Here is an 18,555-nt window from a genome sequence, read left to right as displayed (position 1 = left end):
ACTTGCATGGGACTTTCATAAAATCTGTAGATTGAAGGCCAATAGTCTCGTGCATGAAAATGTTAGCATATATCACTATCATAGATGTAGGCTTTAATGTATTTCATAACTGTAACACTTCCCTATAATCCTCATGCTTGCCCCGTGAAAAAGGTCAAAAGTTGGTGGCCACAAATGTATAAAAGGCTCAGTTCTCAATGAAGTGTTTATAGCCAAGAAACAGGAACCTTAGAAGTAAGAACAACGTTGAAACTTGGGACAGATCGGTTCATATCAAAACATATGGTGAGAACTTAATTTTTATATACATTATAAAAGTTTATTGTGTATAATGGGTTACTCCACAATCGTTACAAAGCAAGCTCAGTATGTTAAGATCAAGGTGCGGCCTATTTCTACGTAAGTTTGTGGTGACATAACACTGCGATGCAATGCACGAAGAAGCAGAAGACCAGAAAAAATAAAGGTTTACAATCATGTGACCCACTGGGAGAACTGTGCAAACAGTTTTGGAAATTTAAAGGGTACCTCTCATCAAAAAAACTTTTGATATATTATAGATTAATGTATGCAGAATAACTTTACAATTGCATGTTATTAAAAAATATGCTTCTTTCTATTTAATTTTCCACTTTGAAGAAATGACCACTAGGGGTCTCCCTACCAGTCCTGGCAGCAAGCATTTCAGACTCATGCTGGAGTCCTAAACACTACGAGCTGCCAGTCTGCTTTGTTCACAAAGGAGAACACTCAGAGCTGCCAGCCTGCTTTGTTCACAGCCTGTTTGGCTGTGAACAAAGCAAGCTGGCAGCTCTGAGTGTTTAGGACTTCAGCATGAGTCAGAAATGCTTGCTGACAGGACTGATCGGGAAAAATACAATAGAAAAAAGCATATTTTTCATTAACATGCTATTGGAAAGTTATTCAACATTCATTAATCTAAAATATATCAAACGTTTATTTGATGAGAGGTACCCTTTAAGTCTTACACTAAAGCAGCTTCATTTCACGTGTATGGTTCAGTATAAGTAACTTTAAAGAGGTACTCTGGGGAACATAAGTCATCACATCATACGGAATAAGCCTAATCCCCTAACCTGCTGATAGGGGAAAAATTGTGTTTCCCGGAGTACCCCTTTAAGTAACTGCTGCAGTTGTGTATAGGACTGAACCACTTTTTGTATGTGTCTACAAAAGCTCAGAATTCATTGAAAACTTTGTTTACCGTTCATCAAAACTGAGGTTGCGATCGGCAAATTGTTCCAGGAGGGTTCTCTCAATAATCTTCTTTGGCGCCTGGCTCTGGATGAAGTAGACTATTGCATGTTGTAAGCGGTAATCCATCTCCGGAGGTGCATCCTCTTGTGCTAATTTCAATAGTCGGGCATACTCTGTTTTGATGGCCTGAGGATAGGAAACAGAAGACAGGCAAAGTTATTTGGCAAACAGAAAAAACCCACAAACCCTAAAAAAGAAGATTAAAATACCAATGGTGATCTCAGTCATAAAGAAAAACACCACAACCTAAACAATCGAAACACAAATCACTGAACAGAAAGCGCTCAATAAAAATATACTGTGTGTATTATACACAATGCAATTATTGTACATCTTATACACTTTACACGTGTCAATCCTACACAAAGTTGAATTCCTATAGTATAATTACATACCTAAAAGAGAACATTTTAGTTTTATTAAAGGGGTGTCTGGTGAAAGACTATAAGAGATAGGTTCCAGGATAGGGGAGTCCGTCTGCTGGAACCCCAAGACTCTTAGAGAGCATATGCTGCAGAAAGCATGTGCTCCATTCATTTCTATGGCAGCTCAGAAAATACCCTAATAGAGTCCTCTCGGAAAACCAAGCATGTGCGAAAGATCGCGGGGGGTTCCAGCATTCAGACCCTCCGCGATCAGATAGTTACAAGTTGTGTTTCACCGGAAAACCTCTTTAAATACGATACTTTCATTGCCCACAAAATCAATTCTGGATCATCTTTTTCTTACATCACATGGCTGGGCTATTCCTCTGTTTTTCCTATTGTTAACATATGAATAAATTGACAAATGGCTGTTACCATATCACTTGTCAATGGGGTGTCCCTCTATAAAGTGACACTGTCCAATCCATATGACACTACTACACTGTGTAAGGACATGCCCTATTGACAAGGGGGAAATATAAACATTCAGAAATCTACATTGGTGATCCTGATTAAAACGCTTCTTACCTCATTAAAAACTGTGCAGCGGTTCGCCAGATATCTTCATTTTTAGTTATATGGTAATCCCAGGCTTGGGACTCAGTGGGAGGTCCGCAGCATCAGCACGGACTCGCTTACGTAATTTTCGGCGGGCGGAGCGGCTGCCCGGCTCATGAATATTCATGGCTGCCTCATCGCAGTCTTCCTCCTGGTGTAGGTCACGTGGGTATCGCCGCGCCCCGTACACCCGGAAGCGGCATTCTCCTGCATATCTATCTTTGCAGGAGAACGCCGCTTCCGGATGTACGGCGCGCGGCGCTACCCACGTGACCTACACCAGGAGGAAGACTGCGATGAGGCAGCCATGAATATTCATGAGCCGGGTAGCCGCTCCGCCCGGCGAAAATGACATAAGTGAGTCCGTGCTGATGCTGCGGACCTCCCACTGAGTCCCAAGCCTGGGAATACCATCTATATATATATAAAACTCAACGTGTGTGTGTGTGTATGTATGTGTGTATGTTCCAGCATCACGTCCAAATGGCTAAAGATATTAACATGAAACTTGGCACACGTTACTTATATGTCAACAACAAACATAGGATAGGTAATTTAACCCTTACTCACCCCCATTTGCCAGGGGCGGGGTTTATGTTTAAAGTCCCATACAAGTCAATGGGAAATATATGTTACTGCATAACTTCCAAACGGCTGGAGATATTTCGATAATACTTGGTCACATGTTACTTATATATCCACTTAAAATATAGGATAGTTAATTTAACTCTTAACTACCCCCATTTGTGAGGGTCAGGGTTTTTGTTTAAAGTCCCATGCAAATCAATGGGAAATGTATGTTCCCACCTAACTTCCGTACGGCTGGAGATATTTCAATAACTGGTACACATATTACAGGTCGGGATAAGAGGACAATATATGAGTACGGGATAAGAGGACGGGATAGGAGGTTGGGCGGGATAGGAGGTCGGGCGGGATAGGAGGACAGGAAAGGAGGTCGAGATAGGAGGACAGAAAAGGAGGTCGGGATAGGAGAACGGGATATGGGGTTGGGATATGACAACAATATATGAGGATGGGATATGAAGTAAAAAGCTTCCTCCTTTGTTTTTATTTTCCTCCCCAACAAGGATTAGGAAGGAAAAACCGGGCAACGCCGGGTACTCAGCTAGAATAACTAAAAATGAAGATATCTGGCGAACCGCTGCACAGTTTTTAACCCCTTGGGGACGGAGACCATTATGACCCTAAGGACGGGATCATTTTTTGCAAATCTGACCACTGTCACTTCAAGCATTAATAACTCCGGGATGCTTTTACATATACATTTGATTCCGAGATCGTTTTTTCGTGACATATTCTACTTTATGTTAGTGGTAAATTTTCGTCGATACTTGCAACATTTTTTGGTGAAAAATTCAAAAATTTCCTGAAAAATTTTTAAATGTAGCATTTTTCTAACTTTGAAGCTCTCTGCTTGTAAGGAAAATAGACATTCCAAATAAATTATATATTGATTCACACATATACAATATGTCTTCTTTATGTTTCCATCATAAAGTTGAGATGTTTTTACTTTTGGAAGACATCAGAGGGCTTCAAAGTTCAGCAGCAATTTTCCAATTTTTCGCGAAATTTTCAAAATCGGAATTTTTCAGGGACCAGTTCAGATTTGAAGTGGATATGAAGGGTCTTCTGGTTAGAAATACCCCATAAATGACCCCATTATAAAAACTGCACCCCTCAAAGTATTCAAAATGACATTCAGTAAGTGTGTTAACTCTTTAGGTGTTTCACAGGAATAGCAGCAAAGTGAAGGAGAAAATTCAAAATCTTCATTTTTTTACACTCGCATGTTCTTGTAGACCCAGTTTTTGAATTTCTACAAGGGGTAAAAGGAAAAAAATCCTCTCAAAATTTGTAACCCAATTTCTCTCGAGTAAGAAAATACCTCATATGTGTATGTCAAGTGTTCGGCGGGCGCAGTAGAGGGCTCAGAAGGGAAGGAGCGACAATGGGATTTTGTAGAGTGAGTTTTTCTGAAATGGTTTTTGGGGGGCATGTCCCATTTAGGAAGCCCCTATGGTGCCAGGATAGCAAAACCCCCCCCACATCGCACACTATTATGGAAACTACACCCCTCAAGGAACGTAACAAGGGGTACGGTGAGCCTTAACACCCCACAGGTGTTTTACACATCCGACATTAACAAAAAGTTGTCAATGAAAAAAAAAAAAAATTTTTTTCACTAAAATGCTGGTTTTTCCCCAAATTTTACTTTTTTACAAGGGGTAATAGGAGAAAATGCCCCCCAAAATTTGTAACCCCATTTCTTCTGAGTATGGAAATACCCCATGTTTGAACGTCAAGTGCAATTTACATGTGCGTTTACAAAGCCCCCCGTGGTGCCAAAACAGTGGAACCCCCCTACATGTGACCCCATTTTGGAAACTACACCCCTCATGGAATGTAATAAGGGCTACAGTGAGCATTTACACCCCACTGGCATTTGACAGATCTTTGGAACAGTGGGCTGTGCAAACAATAAAATTACATTTTTCATTTTCACAGACCACTGTTCCAAAAATCTGTCAGACACTTGTGGGGCGTAAATGCTCACTGTACCCCTTATTACATTACATGAGGGGTGTAGTTTCCAAAATGGGGTCACATGTGGGTATTTATTTTTTGGGGTTTATGTCAGAACCGCTGTAAAATCAGCCACCCCTGTGCAAATCACCAATTTAGGCCTCAAATGTACATAGTGCGCTTTCACTCCTGAGCCTTGTTGTGCGCCCGCAGAGCATTTTACGCCCACATATGGGGTATTTCCGTACTCAGGAGAAATTGCGTTACAAATTTTTTTTTTTTTTTTTCCTTTTACCTCTTGTGAAAATAAAAAGTAAAGGGCAACACCAGCATGGTAGTGTAGACCCCAACTTTTCCTTTTCATAAGGGGTAAAAGGAGAAAAAGCCCCCCAAAATTTGTAGTGCAATTTCTCTCGAGTACGGAAATACCTCATATGTGGCCCTAAACTGTTTCCTTGAAATACGACAGGGCTCTGAAGTGAGAGAGCGCCATGCGCATTTGAGGACTAAATTAGGGATTGCATAGGGGTGGACATAGGGGTATTCTACGCCAGTGATTCCCAAACAGGGTGCCTCCAGCAGTTGCTAAACTCCCAGTATGCCTGGACAGTCAGTGGCTGTCCAGAAATGCGTGGAGTTGTTGTATTGCAACAGCTGGAGGCTCCGTTTTGGAAACACTGCCGTACAATACGTTTTTCATTTTTATTGGGGGGACAGTATAAGGGGGTGTATATGTAGTGTTTTACCCTTTATTATGTGTTAGTGTAGTGTAGTGTTTTTAGGGTACAGTCACACTGGCGTGTTACGGCGAGTTTCCCGCAAGGAATTTGCACTGCAGCGAAAAATTTGCCTCAGCTCATACTTGAAGCAGGAAACTTACTGTAAACCCGCCCGTGTGAATGTACCCTGTACGTTCACATTGAGGGGGGGGGGGGGGGGGGGGGGGGACACACAACCTCCAGCTGTTTCAAAACTACAACTCCCAGCATGCACGGTCTCTGTCAGTACATGCTGGGAGTTGTAGTTTTGCAACAGCTGGAGGCACACTGGTTGGAAAACCTTCAGTTAGGTTCTTTTACCTAACTCAGTATTTTCCAACCAGTGTGCCTCCAGCTGTTGCAAAACTACAATTCCCAGCATGTACTGATCACAGAAAGGCATGCTGGGAGATGCAGTTATGCAACAGCTGGAGGTACGCAACTACAACTCCCAGCATGCCGAGACAGCTGTTTGATGTGTGGGCATGCTGCGATTTGCAGTTTTGCAACATCTGGAGTGCTACAATTTAGAGACCAGTGAACAGTGATCTCCAAACTGTGGACCTCCAGATGTTGCAAAACTACAACTCCCAGCATGCCCAGACAGAAAACAGCTGTGTGGGCATGCTAGGAGTTGTAGTTTTGCAAGATCTAGAGGGCAGTATAGAGATCACTGTGCAGTGGTCTCTAAACTGTAGACCTCCAGCTGTTTCAAAACTACAAATCCCCTAACGCCCACACAGCAAACAGCTGTCTGGGCATGCTGGGAGTTGTAGTTTTGCAACATCTGGAGGGCTACAGTCTAGAGACCACTATAATGGTCTCAGACTGTAGCCCTCTAGATGATGCTAGGCAACTCACCGGCTTCCGTCGCATCCAGGGAGCCGTCTGCAGATCTCCGTCGCTCCGCAGCCTCCGGACGGCTAAGTGATCTTCGACTCCGCTCCTCTTCGTTTTCCCCATTCTGGCCCGGCTATTGTGGGTGGGCAGGACGGGGAAAACGAAAGTAAACCCCCCTGCCCCCGATCTGCTATTGGTGGTCGCGTCTAGACCACCAATAGCAGGGATAGGAGGGGTGGCACCCGTGCCACCTCACTCCTATCGCTTCAGGGGGATCGTCGGTGTCTTAGACACCCGCGATCCCCCTTATATTCCGGGTCACCATAGACCCGTAATGACCCGGAATCGGCGCAAATTGCAAGTGTGAATTCACTAATGACCCCCCTGGGCATTTGCACGGGGTGCCTGTTGATAGAAATTCCCAGGGGCGTATGGATACGCCCTTCGTCCTTAAGTACCAGGACGCAAGGGCGTATGCATACGCCCTTCGTCCCCAACAGGTTAATGAGGTAAGAAGCGTTTTAACCTGTGTAACAGGTTTAGTGCGGGTGATTCTGATGACAGATTTCCTTTAAAGCTTCAACTCCACGCATGCACAGATGGACTTTGAATTTTTGGGAATGCTGGGAGTTGTAGTTTTGCAACAGATGGAGACACCCATTTTGTGAATCGTTGCTATGTAGTACAGCAGATGAAAGCAGGGTGGGAATGGTTGCTTAGTAACATTCCAAGCGTTGGGGCTGGGGCAGAAAACGGCAGTTAGGAGGAAGTGCGCACAGAGCGGCAGCAAAGAGTGCTGGGACCTGTAGTTTAAAGACAGCATGCGGGGAAGGGAACAAGTAGGAGGGCAGAAAGGTGTATTAGAGCCATGTACAGGAGATGAAAAGGTCACAGTAGAATAATAGATGAAAGATTAAAGGAAATGTCCGTACGGACTTTTTCTATTCCATCCTGCCTGGGCTGCAATAAAAGACAAAACAAACTTTCACTTACCTCCCTACGTTTCCCTGGAGCTCCGCAACAGCTGATCGTTCGGCCGGGACGTTTACCTCCTACTTCCCTTAGCCCGGTACGTCACACGGCGCTTCAGCCTATCACCGGCCGAGGTGGGACATCGCTGCGGCCGGTGATAGGCTGAAGTGCCGTGTGACGTACCGGGCTAAAGGAAGTAGTAAGTAGACAGCCCGGCCAAACGATCAGCTGTTGCGGCGCTCCGGGGGAACTTAGGGAGGTAAGTGAAAGTTTGTTTTGTCTTTTTTTTTTTTTTATGGAATAGAAAAAGTCTGCGCCGGACATCTCCTTTAATGTCCTATGCCGACCCCTTTAAGGATGATAAGGGGTGCATGCACTGAGGACCTGTGTGTCAATCACATAGCGATCCCAGCGCTGACATACAGGGGTAGGCATGGCAGCCGGTTGCTGACTGTAGTAGAAAGCATTTTTTCATCTCCTGAGATAACCGGATCCAGAGACTGATCACATCAGAACACTTTTGCACTCGATGTGCTACACAGATTAATATTAGCAACAGCTCCATCAATAATAGTTTATTGTCAGGCTCCAGTGAGCCAGAGAGAACCTACATCCTATGCAAGACTATTTGACTAGCATGCAAAATAACAAACAGTGTTAGCAAGTTTATCTCCTAGGACTGGCCGAATATCTAATGTGCATGAGGGCAGCACGACTGCATGATGGCAGATGTCAAGGTAAAAATGATTAGGCTCTCAAAAGGTGATATGTCCCCACATGGAGTCTATCTGCGGCACATTTCTGCTTCTGCTTCCCCCTTAAAAGTCCCATCATGAAATCAGCCCCCTGACCAGGTATGGGGCGCAGTCACATAGACTGAAGCAGCTGACATAGGCTCACGATGCTGACTTAAAAGGGGTTCTCCACTGCCCTGTCTTCCGGAGCTCCGCTCGCAGCATCCGGAAGTTTATTACTCCGGACGCTGTGTGCGTGCTTCCGTGTTCGAGGCTGCGCAGGGATGAAGAGGACCTAGCCCAGGAGGAGGACGGGGCGAAAGAGCTGACAGGCCTCCCGGGAATACAGAGCGGCCGCTTCATGTGAAGGTGAGTGATGTCCCTGTGTGCTTCCTCTCTCCCTCCAGAGTATAACCTTGGGCTGGGTGTAAAGTAGCAGCCCAGTGGGGTCACTTTCCCTCCTCCAGTGTCCACAGGTCACATTACCAGAACAATTTTTGGGAAAAATCGAGGCAAAAATGGCGCAATTTTACCACTATTTTTTGAAACCACTGTAAAACTGCGCCATTTTTGTCGCGATTAAAAAAAAAAAAAAAAAATCTGGTAAGGTGACCTGTGGACACTGGAGGAGGGAAAGTGACCCCACTGGGGTGTCAACATGTGAGCACACTGCTTGTTTATTTATCATTAACCCCTTAAGGGTACATTCACATGTAAAGGATCTGCTGCATATTTTGTGAAGCTGAATTTGCAACCCATTAGCTTCAATAGGTAGCAAAATCAGCTGCAGAAAATATACAGCAGATACTGTACGTGTGAACATACCCCAAGTGCTTTTTCACATGGACAATCCGCAGCGTATTTTACGGTGCGGAACTGCCGACAATGGACCCTACAGTGCTGCCTCTGTCTGTGTCTGCTCAAAGCGGCAATCCACCGCTACGAGCAGACACGCTTCGAGGTGCATGCTCTCCATGCGCATGCGCAGTATACTCACACACATCACGGCCGCTCCTCCTGTTCCCCGAGCTAGGCCGAGAGCAGCTGCGATGTGTGCGAGTATACTGTGCATGGGCGCGGCGAACATGCACATCAAAGAGTGTCTGTTTGTATAGGTGGATTGCCGCTATGAGCAAACACAGATGGAGGCAGCACTGTAGGGTCCATTGTCGGCAGATCCGCACCGTAAAATACGCTGCAGATCCGTCTGTGTAAATGAGCCCTAAAGACACAAGGCTAATGCCAGACATCACCAATCAGGCTAATGTCCGAATAGGGGTGGGGCAGAGGTGTGGCCAGGGGCAGACTGGGGGCCCTTGCTTTATTTGGTCTGAGGGCCCTGAGTGTTGTCAGTCCGCCCCTGGAAGGGAGTATAGTGTGTATAGGAAAACTATAGTAGTAGTACACAACTTTGGATAAGAAATTCATATGCAGATACTTACAGGAAATCCAATAAAATTCTGCTGTAGCATTCACACTGCAGAAATCATGCAGCAGAAAATTAAGATTCAGGACCAACCAAAAAATAAATAAATAAATAAAAAAAAAATACAACATTTTCATTCTGAGGCTATGTGCACACAGCAGAGTTTCTGAGCAGAATTCTGTGGGAATATTCGGCCCAGATTCTGCTGCACTGGGCACATGTCAGAATTTGATGTTGCTGCTGTGGAAATCCAGATTCTGGCGTCTGCAGAACAAAAAGACATGTCTATTCTTTCTGCGGATTTCGCTCTTAAAATGCATTGCTCTCTATGGGATGGTGCATTTTGGAGTGGTCCTAGCACCTGCCGGAATACATAAACATGTGAAATGTTCCCCCACTTTCGGCAGTATGACAAGGCCATAACACAAGTCCCGGTGTTGTCATGTAAAGATGGGGGAAAACCAAGAGGTTTATGGAAACGCACATAATCTAAACCTAATAATGGATTACTTAAATGGCACTGTCGGATATAAAAACATTTGATATGTTGTAAAGCATGCAAAAACAATAGGTTTTGCAATTGCTTTAATTAGAAAATGTTCTGTATTTCATACTGAAAGAGACAGTCAAACAACTGCCCCCCTGCCTGCTTGGACACATACTAGTCCTGTTGTGTCCATACATCATCACCTATGTCATGGACACACTTCCTTGATTGACAGCTGTGAGTGCAGGGCTCACAGCTGGAGGAAAAATCCTCCCACTGTCAGTTTGTGTCCCGCTACTGTCAGTGAGGACAAGCTGGGAGTTGTAGTTTTGCTAATGCTAGGGGAGATGTGAGCAAACAGCATACATAGGGAGGGGGTGGAGAATTGCACAGTGAGGCACGCTCCGCCCCTCAATGCAAGCCTACGGAAGGGGGCGTGATAGCTATCACGCCCTCTCCCGTATACTTGCATTGAGTGGCGGAGCGTGACGTCACACGGGGACCGATTACAAACGGGGTGCCGAGTGCAAAATTCCTGGGGTCCCCAGGGGCGGGACACCCACAATCAGGCATCTTATCCCCTATCCTTTGGATAGGGGATAAGATGTCTAAGCACCAGAGAACCCCTTTAAATGCATCAATCAAATCTGACCTTTTCTCTGCAGAAGTCTATGGCATGAAAGGGTCAGATGTGGAGGCGGACCAGGGAGTGAAGAACACTAACACACACTTCTCTGGCTTATTCCCAAAACCATCTGTATGTATGCATGCATGTATCTATATATATCTATATACACACACACACACACACACACACACACACCTTCTATGCACACCTATGTGCTTCCTGGGACACAGACTATAAGCCCTGTGGGTAGACTGTTTGCTATTTTATATTTTACACAAAACAAAAAGGTTCATATGCCTCTGGTATGGGCCATTAATATTTAATTAGTGGTGGTGGGAAGGGGTCCAAATCCCAGTCTGCCCCAAGCAGATCAGCTGAATGATTGGGTTGTGACTTTTCAGAGATTTAACAGGTTCCCTTTATTGCTTACCTAGACAAAGCACCATACATTTGATGTTATGCCATTTACTGCAGCGCGATCTGGCTAAGATGGTGAATAATGTGTCATAACAGTTTTCAATTCCCCCCCCCCCCCCTTCTCTGCTGTTGGCACAGTGCAGTTCCTGCTGACCAGCCGTATTTATGACAGACTAGTTACTAAGGAAATGCTGCCTAACAACTAGTCTTTCAATGCAGTTGTCAGGGACAAAATTCCCTAGCAACCATTTCATACCACATTACTCATATGATCAGCCCTAGGCTGTATAGCTCTCATGCTACATTTAGGTGGTTTCCAGAAATTCTGACAATGTGATGTGTCATCAATAAACACAAAATACACACTTGACTATGACTGTAAAAGCAGAGGAAAAAAAGCAACACAAATATTTAAGACACAAAAACAGGAAGCTGACTGCAAATGAGAACAACATGATTATATTCTGTACCTTAAAGAACCCTGCTTCGGGTCCAGACCTGTCATACACATTCCTGGATTTGCCTATGGCCATGATAATGCCTTGCATGTTTGGGGTCATCATGACCTGCCACAGAGGATTCAAGGTTTATTGATCATCATATTAAATAGATCAGAAGCATGCAAAAAAATTAAAATAATTTAAGGCAAAAGCCATAATGTATCGAAAGCAAGCGACCACATGCATCTACGTGGTGGATGGTTAGCTGATGGCGGTACACCGGATTGTGTTAGTGAATGTGATGAATGAGATGATTGACTGGGGAAATCTCAGGGCAGAGACATGCAGCACAGGATCCTCAGAGCACACGCTGCAGTAACCAGTAACACATAGGACACCACTATCCAGGAAGGCACGGCCTATACATCCTACTTGGCAAAAAGTTGGTGCGACAATATTTGCACATACAACAGTAAGTAATTTGATTTGTTAAACTGAATAATTGCTATTACAAAAAAAAAAAAAAAAGAAAAAAAAAGAAAAGAAAAATAAACACCACCACAAGCACCCACGGTAAAATACACATTAAAGGTTTAGTATCTTAAAAAAAGAAATTTGAAAAGACACTTAAAATTCTGAACACACCGGATCTCATTCCTGAGACCCCCTGGGGTCACGAGTTAAAGGGGTATTCCAGGAATTTTTTTTTTTTTATTTGACTATGCTACAGGGTCTGTAAAGTTAGTGTAGTTCATAATATAGTGTCTGTACCTGTGATGGTTTTTATCACAATTCTTCTGTGATTATTGCCCCAATATTTATTTTTAACAGCATACAAAATAACTCATGTCTCAGGATTTCCCAGATTGCAGTGCGGCAAGACCTAACATCAGGTGATCAGAGGGAGCCTGTCCTGCTTCAATTTTGCAACAGCTGTAGGCCCCTAAAACACTGTTTCAATGGGTGTGGTGGCTGATATGTGGGGGAAGGAAAGTAATCTCAAACTTTCAAGCATGGAACTGTGGAATGTGTAGTTTAGAGAACAAAATCCAACAGGAAATACGCAGTTCTGGCAGGTAAGTACTAAAATCACCTTATGTTGGATAACCCCTTTAAAAGCTGGAGAAGATCGTGGCAGTGTGTGCCTCACTCCCTGGCTGTCAACCAAATCTGACCTTTTTGCTATATTAGTATATGCTGTGAAAAGGTCAGATCTGGCGGCTGGCTGGGGTGTCGAGTGCAATGCTGCACACTTTCCTGGCTTATAACTAGCTATTACAGCAGTCTGGGCTACATGTTAAAAGTTTTATCCAATGATAGTAGTGATTTAAGACTACACAATACAACTGTACCAGCATAAAAACGAAAGTTCATTAGAATTCGATAATGCATTTAAAACTTTTTTTTTAATAAAACATTGATTTTTGCTAGTTTATAGTTGTGTGAATTAATAAAACTGTTCATCAAACAAAGCTGGTGTAGAGGGTCTATCATGTTCCTCAACAGCCATCTAAGGAAGGGGGAACGGTGGTGGCAAAAAAAGGGAGCTCACTTTGCCTTATTGGTAGGGACTAAATGCCTTCTAAGACACTGGATGCAACCTACGGTCCCCTCTCATTCGGAAATAGTGGGCACCCTCAGGCACTTACTGTTTTTAGATACATTTAACACCTTACGCTCCCCAACAAACAAAATAAACTAAGCAGTTTTTTTGGTATTTGGTTGCAATGTATTGAGAAGGCCCTCTCCAGGGGGAGGCCTGACACCACCACACTTCAATCTATAAACCGTAAAAGATATTGTTTAGAAGATCTGAAAGCACCTGAGTGCGTTGGCTGACTGGTTCTTCGAAGTTATGTTTTAATTCTTTAAAGTTTCTACTGGTATTTTTATTATGACTGCATTGCCTATTAGGAACCTCTTTCTATGAATGTCCACATATTATTCTTCAATTGTGAGCATATACAGTCTTTTGAGTGCAATCAGATGTAATGTTTGTGATGAAAATTCAATAAAAAAAATAAAATAAAACAAAGGGCCCCTTATAAATTTATTTCCAGTCTTACCACAGTGCTCTCTGCTGACACCTCTGTCCATGTCAGGAACTGTCCAGATCAGGAAAGGTTTGCTATAGGGATTTGCTCCTGCCATGGACAGTTCCTGACACGGACAGAGGTGGAGGTGGAGAGCACTGTGGTCAAACTGGAAAGAACTACACAACTTTCTCTGGAGCATACAGCAGTCAATATAAATTTAAAGGGGTTATCCAGGAATAGAAAAACAGAGCTACTTTCTTTTTAAAACAGTCTGTCTTCAGGTTGGGTGTGGTTCTGGTGCTCAGTTCCATTGAAGTAAATGGAGCCAAGTTGTTAAACCACAACCAGCTTGGAGACAGGCATGGAGCTGTTTTTGAAAGAAATTAGCTATGTTTTTCAATTCCTGGATAACCCCTTTAAGTCAAACTAACCCCATTAGAAGCCAAAGCTGCTTGCAGCTTCTATTATACATGGAAACCACCATTAATCAACCCGTGCTCTAAAAATGCATGTCAAATTGTTACAAAAATATTTTTATAAAAAAACTAAATCATTATAAATAAAATTAGATTTTTTTTTTAGGCTTATTTTGCCTGCAATTACAAGGATATTTCTATGCCTCAAATACAGTGTGTAAAAATAGACCATTACAAAGTTACTACTTTAGAGCTAAAAAGGTCAATACTGGCTTGTAAATTTTCATTTAAAAAAATATGTAGTTAAAAAGAAAAAATCACTTTGCCAAATTACATTTCTGAAACCTAGAATATTCAAGAGAATACTATTCTAAAAGGGAAAACCTACCACATAACAATACTGTGCTCTTGTATCTACACAATTTTTCAATAATAGGGCCGCAGGAAGTCAGAGCACATGAAAAGATGTGTACTTTGCAACAACTCAAAAGGCAAAATGGGGACATTTAAAGCCTGCCTGGAAAGGCCACTTTTGGGTAGGACTTCTATAAATCCTGTGCCTCTCTTAGCTAGCTTACCTGTACTATTGGGCAAACATTGCAATACAGACATTATAGAGCACAAGAGCTGCAGAATTGGGGACTTTATAACCTAAAACCCCACACAGGAATTATATAAGCAACTTTACTTATTTAAAAATTGTGGTATAAGAGAGCATTTATAAAATACACTTAACATTTTTCAATTTACTTCTAATTTTAATATCTGTTCAACAAAAAATCAATCGGTCATTCTGGTGCAGGGATAAAAATAAAAAAAATAAAAAAGCTCTGCAGTGAGGGAGGGGAAAGAGGCGGGGTGTTCCATTTCCCCCATCCTTAGTCCCTTAGGTTCCACATGATACATGACAACGATGCACTTAATAGCCCACTGAATCTTATGTTCCCAACCAATCCCTAGCATTATTTATAATACATCTTACCCATTTCCTACTACCTACACCCCTGCACACATTAGAGCACCATCATTTTAAGGCTCTACTCTACCTTGATGGTTAGTGTTGATCCTGGTACACATCCCTGCAGCGTACCATCCGGTAGCAATCAACATTTAAGAAAAATGTTCTTTTTCAGAATTTTTTTTTTTTTTAATAACTAAAAAAAAAATACTCACACTGAACCCTAGATATAAAGACATAAATAGAGATCCGTTCAGCACTCCAAAGGGCTGAAACGTTGCAAGGGTCAAAAAGGGTTCTTCAACTGGAGTAATGGCTAAATGTCAATTTTATGGCAGACAGGAGGCTCATATCATTGCATTATCTTTCTTTAATAAGCTCAAAAGCAGAAAGAAAAAGATGCATTTATTCATACAATACTGGAAGAAAAAAGATGCAGGTCACCTAGCAACATGACCGCACCCCCGTCCATATGTCAACCAATGATAACCGAACTTGCTTCATAAAACCACATTGAGGCTCCACCTCCTCCTCTTTCTTTCTGCTCAGTAGCAGCGTTCACAGATAAGTACCAGTTCTCCTATATTAAGGCTTTCAGTGCCTCAGGTTATATATATTTTCCCTAGTAGTTTGTCTTGCAGGGTACCCTTATATTATTATTGGGCTTTCCCTGCAACTATTTACTATATTTTATTCTACCTTGTGACTCTGTGTAGATACTACATACACCGGTCACCATTTAGCTTATAACTGTCCCTTTCGAGTCTTCCTCCGTTTCTGTCCAGGGAGGTGTTTTCTCTTTACCTCCCCTGGTTCTACTGTGCCTTGATATCTTACCTGGCTGTCCTGCGTTTCCCTGTGGGGGTTCGGCCCCTCTCAGTGTTCTCGGGCGGGCGCGTCGCCATTAGCGGTGACATCAGCCGTTCTTCCTCTCGCTGTCCTCTCGGGGTCCGGGTGCAGCGCGAGCGTCCTCTATCTTCACTGCGGCCGGACCGTGCTTTGACTCAGTGCGGCTTTAGTCTGCTGTGCGTCTGATCAGCTCCCTGCGCATATATTTTGCAGGGGCTGTCAGAGTGCAGTTGTGGGGACGGAGCCTTGTTGGTCTCTTGTCTTCTACATCCAGGCTGCGATACTAATAGCCTATCCTGCGCTGCTGGCCTGAAGCTGCTGGAGGACAGTCGGTGACTCATTGTAGCGTAGCTTGTGTACCCTTTACCCTTTCTAGTGCAAATCACTATGTGTATAACACAGTTTCTTTAACCCTTTAGCTGTTTGTACTCAGTATACTTATTGCTGTTGTTTTTTCTGTCTCCACAGCCCTGTGTTTTTTCTTGCAGATTACTGCCCATTTATCTATAGTTTACTTTGAGGCTATGTCTGCCGACAAAGTGAAAATGACCTTGGGGGATGGCCTCAGCACCGTGCGTGACACGGGACACATGTCCGCAGACCAAATCCATCAGCTGGTCAATGTATCGGTCCAATCGGCCGTGACCTCCACTGTGGCCTGCTTTAATGAGTCCATCACTAAAGCGGTTTCGCTGGCCATGGGCGCTTCTCGGGCTGATGCGCCTTTGGCGTCTGAGGTTCCTCAGGGGGATCCGCTAGTCCCGGATCGGGCTTCTAGCTCTAAGAGACCCGGAAAATCGGACCGGAAGAGACACCACTGTTCCGATATACTGACCTCTCCTGTGGCACCCTGTAGTTCAGGAGATTATGTAAACATTGCAGCTGACCCTTTGCCCAAGGGCGGCAACCCGATTACGGGTGTTCGACCCTCCTCCCGGGAGGATGATGGAGATGGTCGGGTTTCTCGTTCCGCGAAGCAGACCAAACCAGACTCGTACAATGAGGAGTCGGAAGTGGAATCCGATGCGGTTTCGCTCGACTCTGCTGACCCCTCTATCTGCAGTGAGCTGGAGGAGAGCTATGAGGTGGAGGATGAGACTCGTCCTGCCTCTGGTCCTTCGGATGAGGTTTCTCCGGATGCAGTGCTGGATTCACAAGGAATTCCGTTTTTTGACCCAGAATCCATCACTCATCCAAGGTCAGGGGAGTGGACCCCCATGCCCCAGGTGGTGAAATATATTGAGGCGTGTCTTCACAAACCTCTTGAGAGGGGCAATAGGAGCAAGCTTCGCTCCGAATGCCTGCGCCCCTCGGTCGCACATAAGGTGGCCGACACTCCGGAACTTGATCCCATTTTGATCAAGTATATGCTGAAGTCCGGGAAGAACCCTAAGGAAGGTATTGATAGGTCTTTTAAAGCGGTCCAGGATAAATTGTTGGACCTCCTGGGCCCATTGACGAAGATTTTAAATCTCTACGAACACGCTGTGGCTTCGGGAGAACCGGTTGATGCCGGGGTCCTCAGGGGTTGGGCTCTGAGGGCTGTTTGTCTGTTGGGCAATACTAATTCTGCCTTTTCAGCGGAGCGCAGACGTTCCATACTTATGCGCCTTGACCCGCAGTTAACACATCTGACCACGGAGGAACCTGGCCCAGCTGCGGAGGGACTATTGCTTGGTGACTCGTTGATAAAAAATATCAATAAGTTCGTGGGCTTGTTCTCTAGTCTGGACAAGGCCCAGACGTCCTTAAAGAAGTCCCAGACCAAGGTTTTTGGGAAGGCTGGAAGGGGCAAGGGTCGCCCTTCCGGCCGTGGCGCTTTTCATAGACCCTACGCCAGACCTTCGGTCCCCTATGTCCACGAGAGGCCTCAGCTGCAAACGGTTCCAGCACCAGTAGTCACATCCCCTTTCTTCCCAACACGAGGTCGGCCCTGGAGGGCGAGGGGCAGTGCACGTGGATTTTCCAGGGGCAGAGGCGCAGGTAGGCCCCCATGTTCCGTTACCGCAGAATATCCCGGTGGGGGGCAGGTTGAGATTTTCTATCCACGCCTGGTCCCGGATTACAGTGGATCCTTGGGTCCTACATGCTGTGGCAGGATAAGTCATAGAATTTGTGATTCCTCCGGCTCAAGAGACCTGGCCGAGAAGGATTCAGTTTTCCGACGATGATATCGCTCTTATTCGAAGGGAAATAGAAAAGTTACATTCCAAACATGCAATAATGCCGGTGGATCTGGCCAAGCCAGGGTTTGAGAGCAACCTTTTCTTAGTAAAGAAGAAAGACGGCGGGCATCGACCGGTTATAAATCTAAGACACCTCAGCGAGTGTGTGTTATATCGCCACTTCAAGATGGAAGGCATTCACCTGCTCAGAGATTTGCTCTTCCCGGGAGATTGGCTTGCGAAAATAGATCTAAAGGATGCGTACCTCACGGTACCAATCCACCACTCCTCCCGTCAATTCCTACAGTTCGTGTGGGAGGGTCGGAAATGGGAGTTCTCTTGCCTCCCGTCGGTCTCTCAAATTCCTGAGGCCAGTCATGGCGGTTTTGGGGAGCCGGGGAGTCCGCTTGATCATATATTGACGATATATTGATCATGGCGAGGTCAGAACAGCAAGCGTTCCTTCATGTGGCATGGACCACCGATCTACTGACAGAATTGGGTTTTCTCATCAATTTCCCCAAATCCGTGTTGGTTCCTGCTCGGGACATGGAGTTTTTGGGTTTTGTTGTAAACACTCGAGAGGCGACGTTGAGTCTGCTAAACAAGAAGCGGATA

The 18,555-nt window shown here is 44.5% G+C and overlaps 1 protein-coding gene across 5 annotated transcripts in view; it reads right to left on the bottom strand.

The window, feature by feature from the left end:
- USP25 (ubiquitin specific peptidase 25) overlaps positions 1–18,555 on the bottom strand; it is a 149,928-nt gene that overhangs the window by 9,843 nt on the left and 121,530 nt on the right. For 3 of the 5 annotated variants that reach the window (XM_056559404.1, XM_056559408.1, XM_056559405.1), the window contains 2 exons: positions 11,544–11,639; positions 1,226–1,404 (listed from right to left, as the gene is read on the bottom strand). In XM_056559404.1, the coding sequence (XP_056415379.1) occupies positions 1,226–1,404; positions 11,544–11,639 (275 nt within the window). The remainder of the gene's footprint in view (positions 1–1,225; positions 1,405–11,543; positions 11,640–18,555) is intronic. The other 2 variants (XM_056559406.1, XM_056559409.1) reach the window with 1 other exon arrangement.

Source organism: Hyla sarda, chromosome 2 (assembly GCF_029499605.1).
Source record: "Hyla sarda isolate aHylSar1 chromosome 2, aHylSar1.hap1, whole genome shotgun sequence".
NCBI lineage: Eukaryota > Metazoa > Chordata > Amphibia > Anura > Hylidae > Hyla > Hyla sarda.
The sequence above is the reverse complement of the archived record's forward strand: the minus strand, read 5'-3'. Positions and strand labels throughout refer to the sequence as shown.